General features: G+C 36.0%; 1 protein-coding gene across 5 annotated transcripts in view; it reads left to right on the top strand.

Moving 5' to 3' along the window:
- YAF2 (YY1 associated factor 2) overlaps window positions 1-25,357 on the top strand; it is an 80,889-nt gene that overhangs the window by 5,677 nt on the left and 49,855 nt on the right. Inside the window, exon 4 of one of the 5 annotated variants that reach the window (XR_009690560.1) lies at window positions 17,645-17,663. The exons of 3 other annotated variants lie outside the window; for them this stretch is intronic. Coding sequence is in view for 1 of the 2 variants with exons in the window: in XM_061129777.1 (XP_060985760.1) it covers window positions 18,986-19,057 (72 nt within the window). In the remaining variant the exon portion in view is untranslated. Of the gene's footprint in view, window positions 1-17,644; window positions 17,664-18,985; window positions 19,058-25,357 lie in introns of those variants that run through there. One more of the 5 variants, XM_061129777.1, reaches the window with a different exon arrangement.

The following is a 25,357-nucleotide window of genomic DNA, read 5'->3' on the forward strand; positions in this document are numbered from 1 at the left end:
AGAAAACTGAGCTTTCAAGTGAAAATGTTTGAAAACTTGTAACCTCTGTAGTGAGTTTAAGAGCTTCCTAGTACTTTAAAGATGAGATTGGATGGTTATATCCACAAATATAATTTCTGATACTTTATCATAAAGTTTGTTATCATTTGGAAGATTTGCATAACTCAGTAAACCAGTGTTTCCCAGTTACCAGTGTATCATGTTATAAAACCATACATAGATCGATAATCCACTCAAAGTATAAAAGAGCCAGTGGATTTTAAGGGAACCCTATGAAAACTTCGTTGATGTGGTTCCAGATTTCATATGCAACTAACCTTTGAGAAACAACTCCTTGTTGTGTTTTTATGTATGTATCGAAGAATATCCACAATTATCTGAAAAGGCTATTAAAATGTGCCTCCCTTTCTCAACTACAAATTTGTGGGAGTCAAGATTTTCTCCATATTCTTAAAAATACACATCGTGCCAAATTGAATGCAAGAGGAAATACCACAATCCAGAGGTCTTATGTGAGTACCACTAAAAATACACAAGTACACAAAGTTATATTTGTTTTGGAAAATAAAGTTTTTTTCATAAAAATACATTAAACTATTTTAAAATGAACTAGTATATATTTAAATTTTTCTGTTTTTATTTTCAGTGTAGTAACTTATTTCTTGGTTTAGATAAGAGCTGGATAAACAAAAGCTCTTTTAACTTTTAAGAGTATAATGAGATCCTGGGACCAAAATATTTATCCACTGCTGGCATAGAGTTTTGCTACCTTGGGTTTCTGTATGCAGTAAATGTCCTTCATCAAGCATTCTTTCCCTTTCTTTTATCCTTAGTTAAGTGACAGCTCTCAGATATAACCTAGTGACCCCTAGTGACCTAGTTGGTAAACTTAGAAGCCTAACCTCAGTCTTTTTCATGACACCTCAGCAGTATTTGATGTTGGCAGCCTTTCCTAAAAATTTAAGTTCCCCTTCCCTGACGTCTCTAACACTCCTTTTTCTTAGTTTTCCTAGTACATTTTGAAATTAACTTCTGCTTACCCCAAATTGACTTCTCTCTATTCCTTATTTTGTATGGGGCATAAACTTTATGGAACCTAAACTAGAAACTTTGGTTGTCTCAACTTTGATTTCAATTCATCATCCTCCCTCATGTCCAGTCTTCTTTTGGCTCTTTCTCATATCTGTCCTTCTTACAGTTTTTGTTGGTATAGTTAAGAAGCCAGTATCATTTCTCTCATAAGGTATTGGACAGATGGGTCTTTTCTCCAGAACACTGCTAATGTTATCTTCAGCACTTTTTTGAAAGCTATGGGATTATTTTGATTGCTCTGTATTAAAAACAAATTGAGATCTTCTTAGTGACTGCTGAATAAAGGTTGAGCTCTTGAGCATGGTGTTCAAGGCCATGACAACCTATGTTTAGATTGCCTTGCTAGCTTCAGTTCTTGCTATGTATCCCAGCCAGGCCTCTGCTGCCTCAGCACTCAAGCATTTCTATCAGATGGTGCTTCTAAAAAGAAGTCCCGGGGGATTACAGCCACCCCTGCACCCGCTCCCACTCTCACATTGATTCAGTGTATCTTTGTATGTGTGTGTGTGTATAATTACTTCCGCAGAACACAGTACTGTGTAATGTTTGCTTTCCCCAGCAAGGACTATCTTACTTTGCTGACTCCGAAGCTAGTAAAGTACTTGGAACATTTGAGGCATTTAAACCTTGTCAGTTAATGTTCTTTTAAATTTGTTACTATTTGCCACCTGGCATTGCTTTTCCAATAACTTTAGAGATGATCTTTGTAAAATATGATTGGATTATTTTGTCATAATTTGTTAAGCATATATTAATTCTTTGTGCATTTTAAAAAATTTTTGCAATGTTGCCATATGGTAAAAGCACTATTTTTACAGTTGGATTAGTATCTGAGATGAGTAATTCTGAGTATTTGTTTAAATGTGGAAATAGTATTTTTATAATACAATATTTATTTCAAAGATCAGATAAAAACAAAGAGCTTAGCACATGTCTTATTTCTATTACCATATTTTATTTGTTCTTATACACATTCTTAAAAGCATGTATGTGTACAAGAAAAAATACAACTTTTATCTCAGTTTTAGTACATTTTTAGCTTTATCATTTTTTGTATTGACATATAACATATGTTTCATGTTTTAACATTATTTCAAGGATGGTATTATATATGAATACCTTAACATTTTTAAGGTTTAATTTTGGAAAATTCTGTGTTTATTATCTCACTTACAACCTTTTATTTAGGTCTTGTTATTCACTTTACTGAAATTTGCATAGTATAGAAGTACTTCTTGACTATACTGAAGTCATAAAAGATAACATATTATAAAAATATTTCTGTTACTTGATTAAATTGTAAGTTCTCCGTTGAATATTCAAAGTTAAAATAGTTGATATCAAGAGCCTATCAGAAACTAAAATATACTGAACATAAATTTGTAATATTTGAGATTGTTTAATCAAAAAATAATTTAGAATTCAGATTTTTGCATTTGTTTGAACTGTACTGAATTTAAAATTAAACAATGGAATGAATTAAATTTAATTATAATTAAAATGGCACTAATTTTTACCTTATGATTGAGGTAGCATTGTTTTATCTATCAACATGTTACTTTTAAAGATAAATCAGTTGTACAAATTAGCAGACACCTGTGTAACTATAGAAATCAGCTGTTTTTCAGCCACTAAGTCATGTCCAACTCTTGCTACCCCGTGGACTGTAGCACACCAGGTTCCTCTGTCCTCCTCTGCCTCCCGGAGTTTGCTCAAATTCACGTCCGTTGAGTCGGTGGTGCTATCTAACCATCTCATCCTCTCCCTCTTCTCCTTTCCTGATAGAAATTAGGCAGACATTAAAAAAAAAAGAAATTTCCCTCATCTTGTGCTTCTTTACTATTTCTGATTTTTATGAGTCAAGCTAAAAGAACTGGTCATTGATATCTTTCTAGAATTTGTTACTTTGCCTGCCATATTAGCTGCTTCTTTAAGATCCGGCTCACACACACAGTCTGTGTGCCATTCCCCGAAGTCCATCCAAAGCTTGCCTGCCTTTGTGTCTTCGTTCGTGCCTCTCATTGTGATCTCTAATGAGCATTTCCTCCTAAACCCAGAATTGGTTTTGTCTTTCTCCTGAAGCTGAGTATTTGAAAAAGTTGGAATTCTGATACAGGTTAAGTCAACACTTGGAAAAGAAACCTTCTGTATACATGTATGAATTATTGGAAATAAATCATCAGAAGTGAACAAAATCTAGTTTCTGAAATCTTCAGTTGCACAGCAAACATCCTCCTATTGTTCGTTGGGCAACATGTTGTCACTGGACATGTACCATAAGCCAGAAGCGTTAGGCCTGTAGAATTGTGGATGAAACACCAGTTCCAGCTTCTGAGAGTTTGAAATCTAGCAAAGAAGGTCAATAGTATTTGCTAATGAGTAAACAAAAGAAGGAATGTAAAATTTTACAATATTGTCCTAGTTTTTGGAGTTCTATATTCAAGTTGAGTATAAAAACAGTTACTGTAGTGGCCAGTAGTAAAGTGCTTTTGGTACAAAGTGTGCTTTAACCTTGTGGCCCATTTCCACAATAAACTACTTTATTGATTGATTACTTTTCTCCTAAGAAATTTCAGCCAAATGAAGCTGCCACTTCATTGTTGGGTAAAACCCTCTTTCTCTTTATATGTGTGTATATATGTATGTGGGCATATATACATGCATATATGTATAAATATGTTTTTAAAAGGGATTGCTGTTTTTAACAAGATGTTTAAGGAGGAGATGGGGTTGACAGAGGATGAGATGGTTGGATGGCATCACCAACTCAGTGGACATGAATTTGAGTAAACTCCAGGAGATGGTGAAGGACAAGGAAACCTGGTGTGCTGCAGTCCACAGGGTCACAAAGAGTCAGACATGACTTAGTAACTGAACAATGAACAGCAGGAGGATGTTTCCTCTGTATTTCGGAAGACTAAGATGATTACTATGAAGACTATGACAGATTTACATAGGATGGATTGGATGAGGTTTATATATATATTTTACTTATCCCAGGAACCATCTGTTTTGTTTTTGAAAGTAAAATAATTATAACAGGACTGCATTATTAAACTTAATGTCTCTCTTCTCAGCTGTCTTATTGGTTATATTGGCAGTGATCTCCATTATGCCACTCAGTTTTTGTTTTTCTAGCTTGTTTGTTTTTCCTTTAAAAGTGTTGTTGAGAATATTAAATGAGTTAATTTCTGTAAAGCCCTTATCATTGTGGCTGGTACAAGTAAGTACTCACTAAATATTTTTAAAAGAATATTTATAACTTATTGCCACCAAATTAATTCTTAGTTATTATAGGTTGTTTCTGTGGGTAGGAATTCAATAAAAGCAATATCATTAAAGTATTTATAATTTGTGTAGTACTTTACTGTGTTCAGAATGCTTTTGTTTATTCTTCCATTTGCTCATCAAGCCACCCTGCATTCAGGAGAGGGAGATGGTCATCTAATCATAGTTTTATTGCTAGAAGCATAGTTTTTTTTTTTTTTTTTACTTCTAAATAAACCAAAGAAACACAGGTTTGTTTGACTCAACCTTCTGTCTCTGATAAAGAGGTTTATGAAACTACTTTATTTGGGTGAAAGGTTTCTTTGCTATTCCTCTTTCCTTCAAGGTTAGATATCTGGCCAACATACTTTGGTACAAGGATTAGCATTCTTTGGAGTATCACGTTTTCATTCAGTGAAACCTGAAGTGTTTCTTTTTTTTTAAAAGACACATTTTCCTTAAATAGTGACTTTAATAAGTTGTAAAATATGATGTAATTGTGATTTTGAAAATAAATTATTCATTTAACAAATATTTACTGAACACTTAGCTGTGTTTTGTTTATTGGCTTTTATTCCTGCTAAAATCTCTACCTTTTGTTACGTGATATATGATCTATGATTGATCAGTTGTAAAAGATTCAGTAGAGATTTCATTCTGTAATATTGTTTATTATGGAAATTTACAGAATTACTGAGAATTTTAAGAGCTTCCATAGTGTTTAGCGATTTCCTGAGAGAGGCTGGTTTTTATTTCCTGAAACCTTAATGGTAGAGGGCTTCCCAGGTGGCTCAGCAATTAAAGAGTCCATTTGTAATCCAAGAGACGCAGGAGACTGGGTTTGATCCCTGAGTCGGAAATGTCCCCTGGAGGAGGAAATGGCAACCCACTTCAGTCTTCTTGCCTGGAAAACCTCATGGACAGAGGAGCCTGGTGGGCTACAGTCCACGAGGTCAAAAAGAGTTGGACACTACTGATCACACGTGCACCTAATGAGAGAGAGATAAGATAGTCTTCAGAGGGAAGTTCTTGAGGGGTATGGGGCAGAGATGTTGGTATTAAAACTTTTGAAATTGTCAAGGCTATTACTGTTTCCAGATCGTTTTGTTTGACATTTTCAGCTCAGTTTAGAGGATTCTTGTTGCACTGAAGTCTTAGAGAACTGCCAGGTAACACATAGCAATATGCTGGGTGAGGTCTTTTCTTTGTGTTGGAACTCACGGCTCTAGCTTAGCTTCTTGACAGGTAAGAAAACAGGCCTGGAAAGTTTGTGACCTGTTCAAGATCAGTAGCTGGTTAGTGCCAGGTTCAAATGTTTGGATTTCTTTAAGTCTTTTTTATTACCTTGCTGTGGTAGCTTTAAATTTGCTAGCAAGTAATTTCTTAAAGAGTTCTTGTAAATTTCCTATGCCTATAGCTAGTATTGTACACCTTGAAAACGTCTAACACTAAACCTACTACTTATAACTAATACAAGAATTTATGTTAAAATTTGGGCTAGCATTATACTGAATGAAGAACAAAATGACCGTTAATTGTTTTCCCTATTTTAGGTAATATTTTTAAAGTTAAAATGTTAAACTTCATTTTGATGTCTTTTATAATAATGGTAATTGTGCTATATATTCTGACTTCTTTGATACCATAGTATTTCTTAGGAGAAAAATCCCAGTAAATATTATTTCCCTCTTTTTTATTTGTGATACAAATACTAAGACTCTCTAATACTATAACTAATAACAAATTTGAATGTTTGTATGTGTATGATAAAAAAAATTTGTACAGTTCTCTGATAATTTTTAGGCATGAGTTGAGAGGCACTTCATCTTTACATATTTTATAGTCTGATCAGGGCTCTTTTACACAGTATCATCCTTTATAGGATATGCTAATGATGATAAACCTACAACAGCTTCAAGTAGATAATATTCTATGCCAGAGAAATAGTTGCTCAGGAAGTAGAGCTCTATATGTATTTTCAGAGTAGGCAGAAGTTGTTATAGTCGTTTTCCAGCTTTTTCCATCCTTTTTCTTTATTTACTTTTTGTCTACCCAAGGCCCAGCATCTGCTTGATAATAATACTTTCTGAAATGTTCTGATTCCTTTATGTTCTTACTCCACCAGCATTTATTCCTTTATTAGAACTTTCCTGTTTTAGGTAAATCTAAATAAAATAATACTTTCAAGTATGAATGTAAATAACCTGAGCATGGGGGATAGAATTATTTTTTTTCTTTAAGAGAATAGATCTTTTTGATGATAAAAGTATTACATATTCATTGAAGATAGTAAAGTATAAGGAGGAAAATAGGAATGCCCACCCATTATGACATCTCTCCAGCCAGAGAGACATTAGCACAGCATTGAACACACAGCCATCCATTCTTTCAGCTGTACCACTTGTTCAGGGCCAGCTCTAAGAAGCGTCCTTCCTGCAAGTTGCAGAAAATAGGAAGTAAGGAGGAGACGGGTTTACCGCTTAGAATCAAGTAACATGTTTCTTGGTGTAGAGAGAGCTGTTTTTTCCTTTAGAAGGGTGCAGAGGTTTTGACTTGTGCTCTTTCGAGCCCTGAGATCTCCTGAAGTTATCTCAGTGGCTGCCAATAGAGCAAACACGTGGGACTTTGTGTTCCCCTACTCAACTTCGGCCAGATCATCTGTGCTCTTCTACATTTTGTTGTTGTTCAGTTGCCCATTCATGTGTGACTCTTTGTGACCCCATGCATTGCAGCACACCAGGCCTCTCTGATCCTCACCATTCCCGAAGTTTACCCAAGTTCATGTCCATTGCCTCAGTGATGCCATCCAGCCATCTCATCCTCTGTCATCCCCTTCTCCTGCCTTCAGTCTTTCCCAGCATCAGGGACTTGTCCAGTGAGTCAGCTGTTTGCATCAGATGACCAAAATACTGAAGCTTCAACTTCAGCATCAGTCCTTCCAATCAGTATTCAGGGTTGATTTCCCTTAGGATTGACTGACTTGATCTTCTTGCTGTTCAAGGGACTTTTGGGAGTATTCTCCAGTACCACAATTTGAAGGCATCAATTATTTGGCGTTCTGCCTTCTTACAGTTCAGCTCTCACAACCGTACGTGACCACTGGGAAGACCATAGCCTTGACTTACACATTTTACTTATTAGGATTTCTCTTAATTTTTATTTCCTAAACTTGTTCTGCTGTCAGAACTTTTTGAAAGTCATTACCCTGTTCATCCATTCTACTACTCAAATTCTGTTCAGCACAGGCTGAATTAATTGTGACTAGGCTTCTTAGCCTCACATTTCAAAGGGAAGAGCTAATACTGACTTCTGTATAGTGGTGGGGGAATTTGAAGCTTTTCCCTTTGAAAAGCCTTTTTCTTTCTCCCTCCTTCCCTGTTCCTTTCCTTTTTGTTGACCCATCTTAGACATTTTTGTTCTTTCTTTATTTTTTTAAGACCAAGGCTGGTAAGGCCCAGAGCTTTGTAATCATTGATTAGATGCGTAATGAGTAGTACAACTTACAGGTGAAAAATACGTGAAGTTCATAATGTCATCAGATTGTACTTTATGATAGAATTTAGTAAGACTGTTTCGTCATCTACATGAACACAGTTGTTAGATTTGCTCAGTGTGCTAGTTTTTTTGTAAACTTCATGTCTGTGGTTCACACAGCATTTTTTGCTTCCTTGGTAGTGTACATTTTAATTGTAATCTTGCCATCTTCCACTTGTGTAGAGTTTCATTATACTTCTTTTTAGCGCAGGAAAATGTATTTAGTTTTGTTTTTTCCAATTGTATTTAATTTTTATGTGTACTCATTATGATAATGAAAAACAAAACAAAGAAAAAATGTGGATATTTATGAGTTGCTTGCAATTATGTGGTATAGTGATGAAGAGTTTTGATTCTGTAACTCGTCTTCTTGGACTTATATATTAGTCTCCACTTATTGACTGTGTGAACTCATGAAAGTTACTATGAGCCTGTTTTTTCATCTGTAAAATGGAGATGATAATAACAACCAAGGGTGGTTGTGAGGATTAAATGAGATAATTTTTGTAAAGTACTTGGCACAGTGCCTGGCATACAGTAAGTCCTCAGAAAATATTAGTTGAAATAGTTAAATACATGAGTGGTGATATCATAGTAGACTTGTATATAGGGGTATAACAATTTGTATTGTCAAATGTGTGGGTTCCAGTGGGGTGACTGACAAAATCCAGAACATAAGGGTGAGTGTCTTCTACTGAAAAATAATATTTCAGCAGATTGCCTCAGGGATGTTTTCTCCTCTTTACTCCTTCCATCTCTCCCTCTTTCTTCTCTTCCTTTTGTGTTTGTGCACGCACACGTGTGTGTGCGTGTGTGTGTGTGTGTGAAGCTGATGTGAACTGTCATATAAACATTTTGGCCTCACCAGTAAAAGTTTTAACCTCCAGGAAGTACTTTGATAGTATAATAGTGGTACCCAATTTATATAGACTTTTTTTTTTTTAAATGAAGAGTAAGTCTATTTTCATGTATTTGAGCGAACCCCAGGAGATAGTGGAGGACAGAGGAGCCTGATGTGCTGCAGTCCACGGGGTTGCACGGAGTTGCACGGAGTCCGACATGACTTAGTGATTGCACAACGGCAACAAGTCTGTTTGCAAGGTTGGATTGTCAGACAGCTTGGTCATGGTCTTTTTTAGGCCACTGTGTCGTCTTCTTTATTATATTATTTCCTCTGCTTCATACACTCCTATTCACGACAGTTTCTTTCTTATTCTTTATGACTGCTCAAAGCATCATCTCTCTCCAGAAGCATTTCTTTATCTGTTAGGCTAGAATGAATGCCCTTTCAATTTGTCTTAAAGTATGCTGTGCAACATGTGATGATCGTATTTACACAGTGTCCTGAAAATATCTCATTGTGCTTCCCTGACCTGTATTTCCTTGAGCATAGTGCCACTGATACTGGAATCACATTTTAGTTTAAATCCCTAACATGTCATTTATGGTCATATGACCATAGGACTCTGTGTTGATGATTAAATGTGATAATTGATATAAGAAACTTAACATAATCTTTAGTTAATAACAATGATAATTATAGATGATATTAATAAAAGATCCCAATGTCTGTCATTGTGTCTTGCGTGAAAGTGAAATTCGCTTATCGGTGTCTGACTCTTTGTGACCCCGTGGACTACACAGTCCATGGGATTCTCCAGGCCAGAATACTGGAGTGGGTGGCCATTCCCTTCTCCAGGGCATCTTCCCAACCCAGGGATCGAACCCACATCTCCTGCATTGCAGGCAATTCTTTACCAGCTGAGCCACCAGGGCAGCCCGTAGGTACTGACGATGCTTAACTGCAAAGGCTCTTCATCATTTTTCTGGTTCTGTCGTTCCTTTCAACTGTTTGCCACTTATTTTTAAGGAACATTTATATAATTTCATTTCATTTTTTGAACTTTTGAGTTGGGTATTTACTTCATAAAAGAACTTGTGTCAACCTAAATTGCCTTCATACTCAACTTTTTCAGCAGTTTAAAAATGTTTTCTTTTGCCATCAAAATAACGCATACTAGAAAGCAGAGCAGGCAGCATTGTACTCTGTTTAAGTCATGCATACTGTTCGTTGAATCTTGACTAGAGATAGAGAAACCATTTGGTGGAATTCATTGCAGTATGCTAGGCAAGAGATAGTGGTGGCCCAAACAAGGTTAATGTCAATAGGAGAGAGAAATGAATGGATTCTAGATATGTTTAGGAGAAAATGTATAGGCCTTGATGGATGTTTGACTCTGGTTGTGGAAGATAGGAAGTTGGGTTTTAGAGAGGAAATTTAGAGAGTATTTAGCGAGAAATTGAGGATAAATCCCAGGATTCTGGCTTAGTTATACAGCTAGGTAAATGGTGGTGCTTTTCACTGAAAGGGCACAAAAGGAAGGACAGGTTTTGGGCAAGGTAATGTTCATTGGAAGGGCTGTTGCTGAAGCTGAAGCTCCAGTACTTTGGCCACCTGAGGCGAAGAGCCAACTCATTGGAAGAGACCCTGATGCTGGGAAAGATTGAAGGCAAAAGGAGAAGGGGGCAACAGAGGTTGAGACAGAAATAGTATCACTGTCTCAATGGACATGAATTTGAGCAAACTTTGGGAGATAGTGAAGGACAGGGAAGCCCGGCATGCTGCAGTTCATGGGGTGAGAAGGAGTCAGACGTGACTTGGCGACTGAACAGCAACAACTGGGTCACTTTTATTTATTTTTTTATTTTTTATTAGTTGGAGGCTAATTACTTCACAACATTTCAGTGGGTTTTGTCATACATTGATATGAATCAGCCATAGATTTACATGTATTCCCCATCCCGATCCCCCCTCCCACCTCCCTCTCCAGCCGATTCCTCTGGGTCTTCCCAGTGCACCAGGCCCGAGCACTTGTCTCATGGTCACTTTTAGATTTGTTGAATTTCAAGCATCTGAGAGAAGTATGAGAGGGTAGATATATGAGGCAGTCGGATATGTGGTGCTTAAGCTTAGGGAGGAAATCAGAGCTATTAATGTATGTTCAGTAGTCGTCAGCATACATGACCAGTTGAAGCCAGGAGAGTGAGACAGATCAAGGAGAGACTAGATTGAATAGCGTGAGAAAAGAGAACCTAGGACGAAACTGAGAAACATCACTTCCTTAAGGTAGAAGAAAAGCATCATATAAAGAAGAAGAAGAAAGAAATGGAGGAGAAAGAAAAATGGGGAATAAAAAGCCCAGGAGTGAGTAATGTTATAGGAAGAGAAGGAAAAGAATGTTTTCAAAAGGAGAGGATGTGGTTGGCCACGGCAAAGGGCTTTTACTTCTGTCAGAATCTTAATTTTTCCTTTGCATTCTGTGTAATGTTTATTTTTAACAAGTGTTGCATTAACATTTGTATTTCAAATTGTAACAAGAATTTAATCCTGCATAGTGCTTGGGCTAAGCTTTCCATGATAGTTTCAACAGTTCTGAATTATATCTATAGATTACATAAAGGAGATTGATGATGCTAGATCAAGAGACGAGTAAAATTACATTACTCTTTCAAGGAATAATGCTCTAATTATCTAGTTAAATCTGTAACTAAGCCTCTGCATTTACAGGTAACTCCTGATTGTAGCTATAGAAATGAGTAGAATTAATTTAAAAATTGGGTCCATGTTGGTATCAAAAATATTTTAAATGGTAAGTATATTAACTTGGAACACTTTTTTGGAAAATTACATTGTTAATTGTGGGGGAGCTTGTATAGTTTGAAGAAGTCCTTACCTTCTGTTTTGAGAAGGAATGAATGATAGTTTTAGATTAGCTTAGTAAGCAAATCACAATACTTTTCATACACTTCTACAGTTTGTTTGGTCTCTAAAGTGATAGCCATTGTGGGATATGTTGAATTTGATATGATCCATGATTCAGATTTTTTTTTTTTTTAGGCAAAATAATTTTGTGACCTTTTAATAGATGCCCTAGAGAAGGAAACAGCAACCCACTCCAATATTCTTGCCTGGGAAATCCGATGGACAGAGGAGCCTGGAGTGCTACAGTCTGTGGGGTCGAAAGAGAGTCAGACATGACTTAGGAACTAAACAACAACAAGCAGATATGTGCTAGACAAGCTCTAATAAGCCCATTGGTGAGGTATCTCTTTTGAGAATGTACGTTCATTTCACTATGATTCAGATTTTATGAGTGCTGAACTAACAATATTTAGAGTACAGTCAGTAGGTTGCAAACTATCCCTGTTGACCTCAGACTATTTGAGATTTATTGTTAGAAAAGTTTGCCATTGTTTTATAAAATCAATTTTACACTGAAAATATGCACTCATGTTTTAGAAATGGTTATTAAAAATTGATTTGAAAACAAATACAGGGCTTAGAATCTCCTCAGATTAATTTTAATATTATAGTCAGAAAAGGTGAGAAAAAAGGATGAAGTTGCGGAGTAAAGGTTAGACTTCTTTATCATGTTGACATAATTGTTGGTATTCAGAATAGTTAGCTGTTTGTTATTTTTGTGTATTTAACTTGGATACTGACTATAATTAGCATATGAAGGACTGAAGCTCCTGATATTTTGAACTAGGATCAGGAAAATATTTCCTTAAACTAGAAACTATTAAGGATAGAGGAGTGAGTGAGTGAGTGAGTGGGTGAAAGTTGCTCAGTTCGATTCTTTGGGACCCCATGGACTGTATTCTCCAGGCCAGACTACTGGAGTGGGCAGCCCTTCCCTTCTCCTGGGGATCTTCCCAACCCAGGGATCGAACAGGGGTCTCCTGTGTTGCAGGCAGATTCTTTACCAGCTGAGCCACAAGGGAAGCCCAAGAATACTGGAGTGGGTAGTCTATCCCTTCTCCAGCGGATCTTCCTGACCCAGGATTCAAATTGGGGTCTCCTGCATTGCAGGCGGATTCTTTACCAACTGAGCTACCAGGGAATCCCCAAGAATAGAGGATATTAACTTAAAAGACCCTGATGCTGGGAAAGATTGAAGGCAAAAGGAGAAAGGGGCAGCAGAGGATGAAATGGTTAGATAGTATCACTGACTCAGTGGACAGGAATTTGAGCACATTCCAGGAGATAGTGGAGGACAGAAGGGCCTGGCATGCTGCAGTTTATGGGGTTGCAAAGCATCAGACATGACTTAGTGATTGAACAACAACATATTAACTTTCTACAGAAGTACCTCAGTTTAAGATGTCATTTATAAAATGTGGTGCTTAGTTAAAAGACTAGAGTGTTTGTCAAATTAGGAAGATCAAAATATTGTTGAAGATCAATTAGTGTGATTAAGGTATCCTTAGAAAGAATGACTAGAACATAAAATGATATAAAAAAAGCAAAACCACATAGCATTATATCACTGGATAATTGGTCATGTTTAGCATAGTACAGGAGGTGGTAGGAAGTGAGAGGTGTTATTTGGCACTTGCTAGAATGACGTCTTATTCTGGAGTTCTAGTAATGTAGGTTTCTTTATAGTAAGTTAACTGCATCTTAAACCTAAAAATTAAAAAACGTAGCTTGTAGATAACAGCACCCAGTGTTCAGGGCTGCTGCACACTTAGACTGTGCACCGTGCACTTCTTTGGAGGCTTTGGCTCTGTCCAGGTTTGTTGATGTGGGGAAGGAAACACACCTGGAAGATGACGTCTGATTTGTTAGCAGTTTGAAAAGGTTTGTAGGTATAATTCAGTTGGGTCTTAGCTGCTTTAGCCTTAGGGTGAATTTTTGAACCTAAAACCCAAGAACCAAATTCAGAATTGGGCCTCCACCCATTGACTCATGTTTTCCTATGAGTTCCTTTTTAGGCACTGAATTGATACTCACTTTGCAACTTTTAGCTTAATGTTAATTACTTTGTAGCGCTTTCCATATTAGTTACCTATTGCTGTATAACAAACTACCCCAAGATTTAGTGGTAGAAAACAGTCAGCATTTATTATACTTCCTCCCTCTCCCCCATCCCTTCGCAGTTCGGCAGGTGGTTCTGGCTCAGGATCCCCCAGGCCCGACTAAGGAGGGGTCCGTGTCTGAGCTCTCGTGGTTTTCAGGGGCCTTAGGACACCTGCTCCCAGGTTACTCACACGCTGTCACAGCATGACAGCTTACTCACCCCAAAGCGGCATATCTGGTGAGAGTCCTGAAAACAAAAGCCGCTGTCCTTTTATAATCTGATTTTGGGAGTGACATCCATTACTTTGGCAGCTTCCCTGGTGGCTCAGATGGTAAAGAATCGGCTGCAATGCAGGAAACCTGGGTTCACGCCCTGGGTTGAGAAGACCCCCTGGAGAAAGAAATGGCTACCCACTCCAGTATTCTTGCTTGGAGAATTCCATGGACAGAGGAGCTGGTGGGCTGCAGTCCATGGGGTCGCAAAGAGTCGGATATGACTGAGCGACTGACACTTTCCATTACTTCTGCTGAATTCTGTTCCTTAGAAGTGGGTCACTAAATTCAGCCCGTACTCAGGGGAGGAGGTTACAGAAGGGCATGCATACCAGGAGGTGGGAGCATTGTGGACCATCTGAAAGGCTGCCTGCCACAATGTCCTTTAAAGTTGAAAACCTTTTTTTTGTTGCTATAGAATTCATTATTGAAAGGAAAGTTTGTAGAGGAAACCCAGAATATACAATGGATAAATAGAGAGCTGCTCTGTCCAGAGCAGCGGTTTTAGGAAGCTAAAGCTAACCTACTAGCATCCCTCCCCTTCAGTTTTTCTGAACAGTTTGAATATTAGTATGTTTACCATCAAACGTCCATCAGGAACATGAATATATACTATTTTTCTCAACCTTTCCTTTTAGAATTTGTTAGCAGTTGCAGTTCTAAGATTCTAGCTTATAACAATCAGGTTTTAGAACATGAAAAATGATTTGTGTAAATGTTTCTGGCAATTTTAATAGTCTGGGGAGCATTCTTTACTAGTAAATCTGATGGAATACCTGATTTTGTAATATTAGCACATATAATTTATATATTGATAGGATAATGATAGTGATTTACTTAGTAACTACTGCCTAGAATGTCTTCCTATTTCCAAATTGTATGTATTTTTTAAAAAATCACAGGTATATCAATGATATTTGCACTTCAACTTCAATGTTATTGTGCTTTGTATCTCTTTCATGCTGCAAATCATGATTCCTAAGTGAAGTGAAAGCCACTCAGTCATGTCCGACTCTTTGGGAACCCATGGGCTATACAGTCCATGGAATTCTCCAGGCCGGAATACTGGAGTGGGCAGCCTTTCCCTTCTCCAGGGGATCTTCCCAACCCAGGGATCAAACCCAGGTCTACTGCATTGCAGGCAGATTCTTTACCAACTGAGCTATCAGGGAAGACCGATTCATGATTCCTAATGAATACCATAAATTACTTATTTTCTTTCTCTTGCAACATAAAGAATATAGTCTCAAAATAATAGTACAGTCATACCTGTGTATCCATGGGGGATTGGTTCTGGGACCTTCTCGGTTACCAAAATGTCACAGTCCCTTATATATAGGTTTAGGATTATAAACGGCATATTCCACAAACCTACACATCCTCTTGTACATTTTAAATAATCCTTAGGTTACTTATAATTCCTAATACAGTATAAATGCTCTGTAAATAGTTGTTAGCATGAGAAATTCATGTTCTGCTTTTTGGAATTACTTGTAATTCCTAATACAATATAAATGCTCTGTAAATAGTTGTTAGCATGAGAAATTCGTGTTCTGCTTTTTGGAACTTAGTGGAAATTTTTTCTCAATATTTTTGACGTGTAGTTGGTAGAATTGTCGATCCTGAACCCGTGATACAGAGAGCCAACTGTACCAAAGTTAATACAAACAAATAAATCTCTAAACTTAGAATTTTTTTAGTATTTCTTTGCAGATATATAAAATCATTTGAAAATAATTCCATTTCTGGGTGGATATGTTACAGTTTGATAACATGGTTAGATTCCAGGCATGGTTTTTAAATTTTTATTAACTTAATCCTCATAAATGTTCTATGAAGTAGGTTCTGTTTTTACCCCTAATTTACAGATAAGTATAGTTTTTCATCTTGATTTTAGGTTATTTATGTTAACAAGAAAATGATGCTGTTTTTGTTTGTTTCTTTGTGAGTTCATATAGAGCTAAAGGATAAAGCTGAAGGAAAGGAAAACTTAACAGATTATCCGATGAGCTCGTTAAGGAACAAAGAAAGATGACAGTTTCTGTAAATAATATTATTTAATAAGTAAGTTTACATTTCACTTTTGACCTTGTTTTACTTAATTGAGCTGCACACCTCCCCCCATATTTATGAACCATTATGATGTCACTTAAGTATATGTGAATATATGTATAATGTTAAATTTTATTACACTGCTAAAGGATTTCACATCCCGGATTTACCATGAACAACTTTCCACAACTATAGTACCTTACATTAGAATTGCAAACCTTATTTAAAAATTCAAACATGTACTTGCAATCACAAAACCAGTTGTAATTTAAGTTGATTCCAGCCAAAACATAATATCTAGCAGTAGTGGAAGTGAAAGTTAGCTAACTTATTTTTTTTTTCTGAGCAGTTTTTTCAAAAGTTCAGATTGATTTTTTAGAGTAGATTCTCATTAGTGAAATGCTTTATTAGGTTCTTAATTACTTGTTAACCTTTTTGTGGACTGGCATTATAATTATTGGAACTTACAAAGGATATTTTTGAGTAGAGTATTCTAATTTCTGCAATTTCTTTTCTAAGCTATTCTAATAAAACCCATTTTAGTTAAGCTTATGGCCTAATAACAGCAACAAATAGCTTTGAATGCTGGTCTCTTAAGTGACCTTTTAGGTTACCTTAAAATACTTTCAAGATATTTTAATTCTCAAATTGTTTTAAAAAGTGCATTTGATTTTATTTTAAATTCACAAGATCTTAGTCTAAATGAAGACTGTATGTGTTGCCATAAAGTAAAATTGGAAATTATTATTTAGTTCTTAATGAAAAGTTTTATACTAGCTTTTACTGTAAGGATAAAATATTTGGATTATTGCTCCTGTATCAGTTGTATCAATCCAAACACATAGGACTTTCATGCCATGTACTGCTTCACACTTCAGGAAATATAAGTTAACTAGGAATCTAATTTAAACTAGATGATCCTTTTGGAATTTATCTCTATTGCAGTTAGAAATTGAGGTCTGTGTAGTGCCCCTCTTTGCCTGAATGAGTCATTTAAAAACTAATGCACTAATTGCTATTATTTTTTAAAACTCAGATTTATGTAGAATGGATATAGTTTATCCAAAACAATTTGTGTCTTTAAGTGGGAATCTAGGAAAAATCTTGACATGGTGTTGTCCACCTTTACTAAATAAATATTACCTCATAACAAGATTAAAATGCTAGATTTTCATTAGCGTTACATTTTAAGAATGTTTTTAAGAATTACATTTTGTTTGAGAGAGGGAGATGGGAGGGGGGGATCGGGATGGGAAATACATGTAAATCCATGGCTGATTCATGTCAATGTATGACAAAAACCACTACAATATTGTAAAGTAATTAGCCTTCAACTAATAAAAATAAATGGAAAAAAAAAGAATTACATTTTGTTTTTGATGAATTAATGATTTTATATACCATCTTACCCTGTTTACTCTTAAAGTAGAAGCTATGTATTTAATTTTTTCCATAGAAAGAAGAACCATGAAACCATATGTTTTTTGAAGGTAGGAAATAATTATTAAATAGCAACATAATGAGAAAAGGAAGACTGTTACTGAAATTTGTCTGTATCTTCAGTAGGAACTAGTGTTTGAAGTCATCACTACTATAGCACATCAAAATGAACATGTACCCGATGAATATGTATTGCTGCTGCTGCTGCTAAGTCACTTCAGTCGTGTCCGACTCTGTGCGACCCCACAGACGGCAGCCCACCAGGCTCCGCTGTCCCTGGGATTCTCCAGGCAAGAACACTGGAGTGGGTTGCCATTTCCTTCTCCAATGCTTGAAAGTGAGAAGTGAAAGTGAAGTCACTCAGTTGTGTCGAACTCTTAGCGACCCCTGGACTGCAGCCCACCAAGCTCCTCCGTCCTTGGGATTTTCCAGGCAAGAGTACTGGAGTGGGGTGCCATTGCCTTCTTCGAATATGTATTGAGTTAAAGGTAAAGGCAATCTTCATGTGTACCTGAAGATAAAGTTCTATTGAGGATACCTTTCTTTTGTTAGAAATAGCTTATTTATTTTTTTAATGACAGGTCCAATTTAAAAAGTATAACAGTTAATTGAAAATATTACTGTACTACTTTGTACAAGTGTTTACGTTAAAATCAGCATTATTATTTATCAGTGGCTTGGCATTCGTAAGGGCTTCATAGGTGGTGAAGTGGTAAAGAATCCGCCTGCCAATACAGGAGATGCGGGTTTGATCCCTGGGTCAGGAAGATCCCCTGGAGAAAGAAATGGCAACCCACCTCAGTATTCTTGCCTGGAGAATCCCCATGAACAGAGGGCTACAGTCCATGGGGTCACAAAGAGTCAGACATGACTGAGCGTAGCACAGTGGCATACTTACATATATGTATGTGGTTGGTTTGTTATAGGTGACAAATGGTTATTTTAAAGACTTATTGAGTGATGAATGGGAATTGCATTGATGCTGTTTATCTGAAGTGTTATAGATTGTTAATCCACTGTAGTGGCCTCTACTCAGCCTATATTAATGACAGTGGCTAGTTAAGAAACAGTAGATTTTGATCAATTAATTATCCTTTACGGATATTAAAAAATGATGGTAGTACTTTAATGAGACAGAATAGTCTGATAGCTGATATTTTTATAAATTAAAATGTTGCTGTTGTTACAGTAGAAATTTTAAAATGAAACTATTCAAATCATTTTCTTTTTCTTGTGTTTCTAATAGTGCCAGAAGTTTCTGTTGACTTTATAGTTAGTACATTGTTTCTCTATTTACTTTGGTGCATTCATGTATAGTTAGCTAATTAATTTGCAGCCCTTTCCCCTGTAGTTGTTTATGTATTAATCTCAAATAAATTTAAATAATTTTCTTATTCTGATAGAGAAGAAAAAGCTGGATCACTTACCAGTAACTGGAGTTCTCCTATTGGGTAATCTCCACAGATCCACATTCTTTGAAGTTATTGTGAATGCCTCGTGGACCATGGGACTGTTGAAATTTCCAATTTCAGGAAGGTAAGCAAGCACACTGAAGCATGTCTCTAGCATCTCCCAAATCCCCTTCCCTCAACTTTCTTACATATGCGTCTGTACTGCATGCCCCCTCAGTTCCAGTGGATGCCCGTCGGGAAGATTCCCATGCTGGACAGAAGGGCAAGAGAGGTGGATCTGTGAGGGAAAAGACCCAATAGGATAACTCAAGTTACTGGTAAGTAATCTAGTTTTCACAGAATTGAGATTTTTTTTCGCCCATTTCTTCTGGTTAGGGGTTCATTTAATTGCAAAGAGAGGAAGTGGTTTGGGATAGTTTCTTTTTGTAAGTTTGATGTGGATTATAGTATTTATTGTATAGATGATAAATGCCTAGTTCTTAATGGATATATGAATAAATGTGACATTAAAGTACATCATTTACATAATAGCTGTTTATAAAAATTATGTGTTTACTACCTTTGGGTAAATAGTGTAATAGTTCTAAAGCAATATGAGGAGCTGTGTGTTGAATTACTTTAGTTCTTTTATTTGTGATATTGCTTTTATTGAAGTAGATACTCATACTGTAAAATTTCTGCTTGTGTCTAATTTAGCCAAATTCTTTTGGCATTCTACTGAACCAGCAAGAATAGTTTTACATTAACTGACTAACACTTCTTACTGATATAATTTTCAGTGTACCTTAAATTTCATTGAATGTATGTTTGGAAATAATTTAAGGTATGTTGCAATTATATTTACTACTTCATTGTTTATAATGGATAGCCTTATTAATGTGAAGGGCAGCACAGTTGGTTCAGTGTGAGCTCTGCCTCAGTTACTAACCCTATTTATTTGTATAAATGTTAGAATTGTATAGAGTTCCTTGCTTCCCATTTCTCTCTTACTCATTCTGTATTGTTACCGGTTACTATTTCTAAAAGGCCACTTACATCACATAAAGAGCCATAGTGATGCCACGCTCTTGCTGTTTTATAAAATTTCATCCATAGCTCAGTACTTAGGGCCTCTCATAATCCAATCCTATCCTGTTTATCCAGCCTTGATTTCTTCAATTTGAAACTTTTGTTTTGGTGTTACCTTGGTATCTATGCTTTAGCTTGTACTTCTCCGTTTTCTTGAAATGACCTTGGAAAGATCCATTCTGCTTCTCTATATTTTAAAGTTGAAGTTAAGTCCTACCCCTTACGTATATCCTTTTATGCTGACATCTCTGTTCATCTGTTTCTTCAGTGAAAAAATGAGATTGCTGTGAGGCTTGAATTAATTAGAATAGTGACTAGTGGCACCTACTGACTTCTCTTATTAACTGTTATTTGACCATAGATTTATCTTAAATATTTTTGTGATTGTACGTATAATTCTTATCTGTATGACACAGTTTAGCTTCAAATATTAGTATCAGGTTATACCAGTAGATATTTCTTCTGATATAAAACTCTTACTGTGACTTGTATGGTCTTTGACAGCAAGTATAGGCTTTTATTGGGCTTCCCTTGTGGCTCAGCTGATAAAGAATACACCTGGATTGGGAAGATCCCCTGGAGAAGGAAAAGGCTACCCACTCCAGTGTTTTGGCCTAGAGAATTCCATGGACTGTAGAGTCCATTGGGTCGCAAAGAGTTGGACACAACTAAGAGACTTTTTTTTTTAATAGGCTTTTTTTGTCTGTAACCTTACTTCTTAAAGTTAGTGACTGAGATTAAATTATACCCATTGAAAAGTTAGTTTTCATGTAGAATGACATATATACTTACCAGTTTTTTCATTTGTAAAGTAGGTTCATTTGGCTAATCAGTCCTGTTTGTACTGTTTGGTTTTTCTTAAGAACAACTTTCCTTCAAAGCTGAAATACATTGTAAACTTCTGTTGCACTTGAGAAAAGATGGTATAGTTTTGAGAGTGTTAATTAGATTGTATTCACTTTAAGACTTGTATTATTGGAAAACAATCTGGAAACTTAGTGTACTTGATTTTTGAGGCCTGAATATCTTAGGAGATAATTGATTGATTTTTTTTCAGAAATGCTTGGATTTAAGATACCTGTCTGAAAACAGTAAATAAAATCTGATTTCAAGGCCATTGAAGGAAGGAAATCCTCTATGACAGATTGGGTGTCACTTTTATTTTTTTTGTGGCTGTCCCATGTACCGTGTGGGATCTTACTTCCCTGACAAGGGATCAAACCTGTGCCCCATGCATTGAAAGTGTGGAGTCTTCACTGGGCCTCCAGTGAAGTCCCAAGTGTCACTTTTAAATAATCACCAGAGAACCACTTCAGGTCCAGTTAGATGAGCCAAACTGAAGAATGTTTAGTCATTTGACATCAGTGTTTGATTTGAATCTGCCAACTGTTCAGTCTCCTGGTTTTTCAGTGTGATTGTGGTATGGTGGTTATATTGAGAATGGCCTTATTCTTTAGAGGTGGGTGCTGAAATACTTAGAAGTGAAATGTCATGATGAGTTCAGAAAAATCACGTGTAGGTATCTGAATGTGGTATATGTTATGTGTATGTAAAGAGAGATAAAGGGAGAGAGAAAGCAAATCTGGCAAGTTTTAACAGTTTTGGATCTAGGCGAAGGGTATTGTGGTATACATTGTACTTTAAGCTTTCCTGTGGCTCTGATATTTTTCAAAGAAAAGTGTGTGGGGGGGAGTATTTTAAAAAGAACTTTATTGTGCTTCAGTTTCTCTAATTCTAAAATGACAATAATAGAACTTATTCTTTCCATGCCTTGATGCAGGTAGGCACAGTGGGATAACATTTGGTAGAATAGCAGTCAGGAGAGCTTTTAAGAAGTAATTTTTTTTTTTTTTACATTAAAACAGAATTTTATAGTGGAGAACTTTTCAAAGAACATTTCACCTAAAAGTATATTAGATTAAAATATATCTGTTCCCTTTTTTATTATTCAGAGCACATTCCATTATAATTGCATAAAAGCAATCAAGAAACAGTAAATACATGTAGATATATAAATTAACCAATTGAAATCTTGAAAATGAAAATATCTAGTTATAAAATAATCATGGGCAAAACAGAAGATTAGACATAGATAAAGAGATACGTTGTTAATTCCAAGATAAAACCAATAACTCATCCAGGACCAGAGCCCAGGGAAATAAAGAATGAAAAATAGAAAAGAAAAACTAAGACACTTAGGGCTAGATTGAAAAGCTTCAATGTAATGTCCAGAAGAGAGAATATGGAGAGTGGTAGAGAAACAATATTAAAGAAAAATAACTAAGGATTTTCAAATATTAAAAAAAAAATAGTGGAAATTAAGAAATAACTAGAGTGGAATCATAAAAATGTTGTATCCAAATTTGAAGGATTTAAGAAAAGTGGTACTTAGGGGTAAATTTATAACCTTAAATGGCTGTGTTAGATTGAATAAAAGTAAGTGAGCCATATATACAACTCAAGAAACAAAAAATGGAGAAAGTAAAACCAAAGACAGGAGAAAAGAGAAAATAAAAATGGAATTAGATGAAATAGAAATAATCAACAATAGAAATGATAGCAATCATCTTTCAAATCATAGCTATTTCTCTTCAGCTGATTAAGTACTAGAAATACCAAGAAGCACATTATGCAATAAAATTATAAAATGGGATATAATTACAAATAATAATAGTAATTTAAAAAATTACAAGAAATCACTATTAATTTATATGTGTATAAATTTTAAAAACCTGATGAAATTGTCTGTTTTCTAGGCAAAATATCATTTAGAAATTGACTGTACAAGAAAAAGATAGTCATAGAAACTAAAAACCATTAAAAAATTGAAGCTGTAATAAATTTCCCCAAGAAGTTTTTAAAAATATCAGCTTAATTGTGGTATAGTTCATAAACCATACCACCTACCCACTTAAAATGTACAATTTAATGGTTTTTAATATTGTTACATAATTGTTGAATCATTAGCACAGTTAATTTTTAGAATATTTTCATCACCTCAGAAAGAAACTGTGTACCTATTAGCAGTCAGTTCCAATTCTCTGAAACCCTCCAGCCTTAGACAATCACTAATCTACTCTCTGTTTCTATAGGTTTGCCTGTTCCAGATCTTTCACATAAATAGAATCATTCAGTAAATGGCCTTTTGTGGCTTGCTTCTTTCATTTAGCATGATATTTTTAAGGTCCAGCCATGTTGAAACATGTATTATATACCTCATTCCTTTTTATGGCCATATAATATTTCATTGTGTAGATATACCACATCAGTTGATGGATATTTGGATTTTTTCCCATTATGAATAGTCCTTATACTGGCATTTGTGTATAAGATTTTGTGTAAACATAGTTATATGTTTTCATTTCTCTTGGATATATACCTAGGAGTAGAATTGTTGGGTCCTGTGGTAACCATGGAACAACAACAAATAGGAAAAGGAGTACATCAAAGCTGTATATTGTCACCCTGCTTATTTAACTTATATGCAGAGTGCATCATGAGAAACGCTGGACTGGAGGAAGCACAAGCTGGAATCAGGATTGCTGGGAGAAATATCAGTAACGTCAGATATGCAGATGACACCACCCTTATGGCAGAAAGTGAAGAGGAACTAAAGAGCCTCTTGATGCAAGTGAATGAGGAGCTTGAAAAAATTGACTTAAAACTCAACGTTCAGAAAACTAAGATCATGGCATCTGGTCCCATCACTTCATGGCAAATAGATGGGGAAACAGTGAGAGACTTTATTTTTTTGGGCTCCAAAATCACTGCAGATGGTGACTGCAGCCATGAAATTAAAAGACGCGTACTCCTTGGAAGAAAAGTTATGACCAACCTAGAGAGCATATTAAAAAGCGGAGACATTACTTTGCCAACAAAGGTCCATCTAGTCAAAGCTATGGTTTTCCCAGTGGTCATGTATGGATGTGAGAGTTGGACTGTAAAGAAAGCTGAGTGCCGAAGAATTGATGCTTTTGAAGTGTGGTGTTGGTGAAGACTCTTGAGAGTCCCTTGGACTGCAAGGAGATCCAACCAGTCCATCCTAAAGGAAATCAGTCCTGAATATTCGTTGGAAGGACTGATGTTGAAGCTGAAACTCCAATACTTTGGCCACCTGATGCAAAGAACTGACTCATTTTAAAGACCCTGATGCTGGGAAAGATTGAAGGCGGGAGGATAAGGGGGTGACAGAGGATGAGATGGTTGGATGGCATCACTGATTCAATGGACATGAGTTTGAGTAAACTCTGGGAGTTGATGATGGACAGGGAGGCCTGGCATGCTGCAGTACATGGGGTCGCAAAGAGTCAGACATGACTGAGCAACTCAACTGAACTGAACTGAACTGTGGTAACCATTGAAACTTTTAAGAAACTGTCAGACTATTTTTCAGAGCAGCTGTACCATTTTACTTTCCAACCAGCAGGGTATGAAGGTTCTAGTTTTTCTACACCCTCATCAGCATTTTCATTATATATTTTTTTTAATTAAAGCATTCCTAATGGGTGTGAAGCAGTACCAGAAAGAATAGTTTTAATTGTGATTTTGTTATCATAATTTCAGACATACTTTTGGGGAACAGGTAATCCCAGTTTTATACAAACTGACCTAGATAATAGAAAAAGTGGGAGAGCTGTTCTGTTGTTTATCAGAGAAACTTACCCTGGAAACCTAAACTGAAAAGAATATGCAAGGGAAAATAATGGTACATTCAATCTCAATTACGAACAGAGACAAAATTTTTAATTAGGGTAAGAGTGTAAGCATAGCCCAATATATGAAAATTATTAAGGTAAGATTTAGGGGAAAAGATCTTGAAAGATTTGGTAAAATTATGATAGAACTCAATACTCATTAGTTTTTTTTTTTTTTAGTAACCTTTAAACCATGACGAGAAATAAACATATTTCTTCCAATAAAGGCTCTTTTTTAAAACTTAACTGTCTAAATCTTAGAAACATTCCCATTAATATCAAGAACAGGACAAATATATCTCTATTAGTAAGATTAAAAAAAAAAGGAAATAAAGTACAAAAGGGTTGGAAAGGAAGAAAAATGAGATGAATGTATCCGTAGGAAATTAAAAACAAAAAATCAACAGACTATGGGCCTTCCCTGTGGCTCAGTGGTGAAGACTCGACATTCCCAATGCAGGGCGCACAGGTTCAATCCCTGCTCAGTAAACTAGGACCCCACGTGCTGTGTGATGTGGCCAAAACAAATAAAAAAATAAACAGAATAGGGAATGCCCTGGCAGTGCAGTGGTTAAGATTCAGCACTTTCATTGCTATGAGCCTGGGTTCCATCCCTGATCAGAGAACTCAGATCCCTTAAGTCATGTGGCTTGGTCAAAAAA

The sequence above is a fragment of the Dama dama genome, chromosome 3 (genome assembly GCF_033118175.1).
Source record: "Dama dama isolate Ldn47 chromosome 3, ASM3311817v1, whole genome shotgun sequence".
NCBI lineage: Eukaryota > Metazoa > Chordata > Mammalia > Artiodactyla > Cervidae > Dama > Dama dama.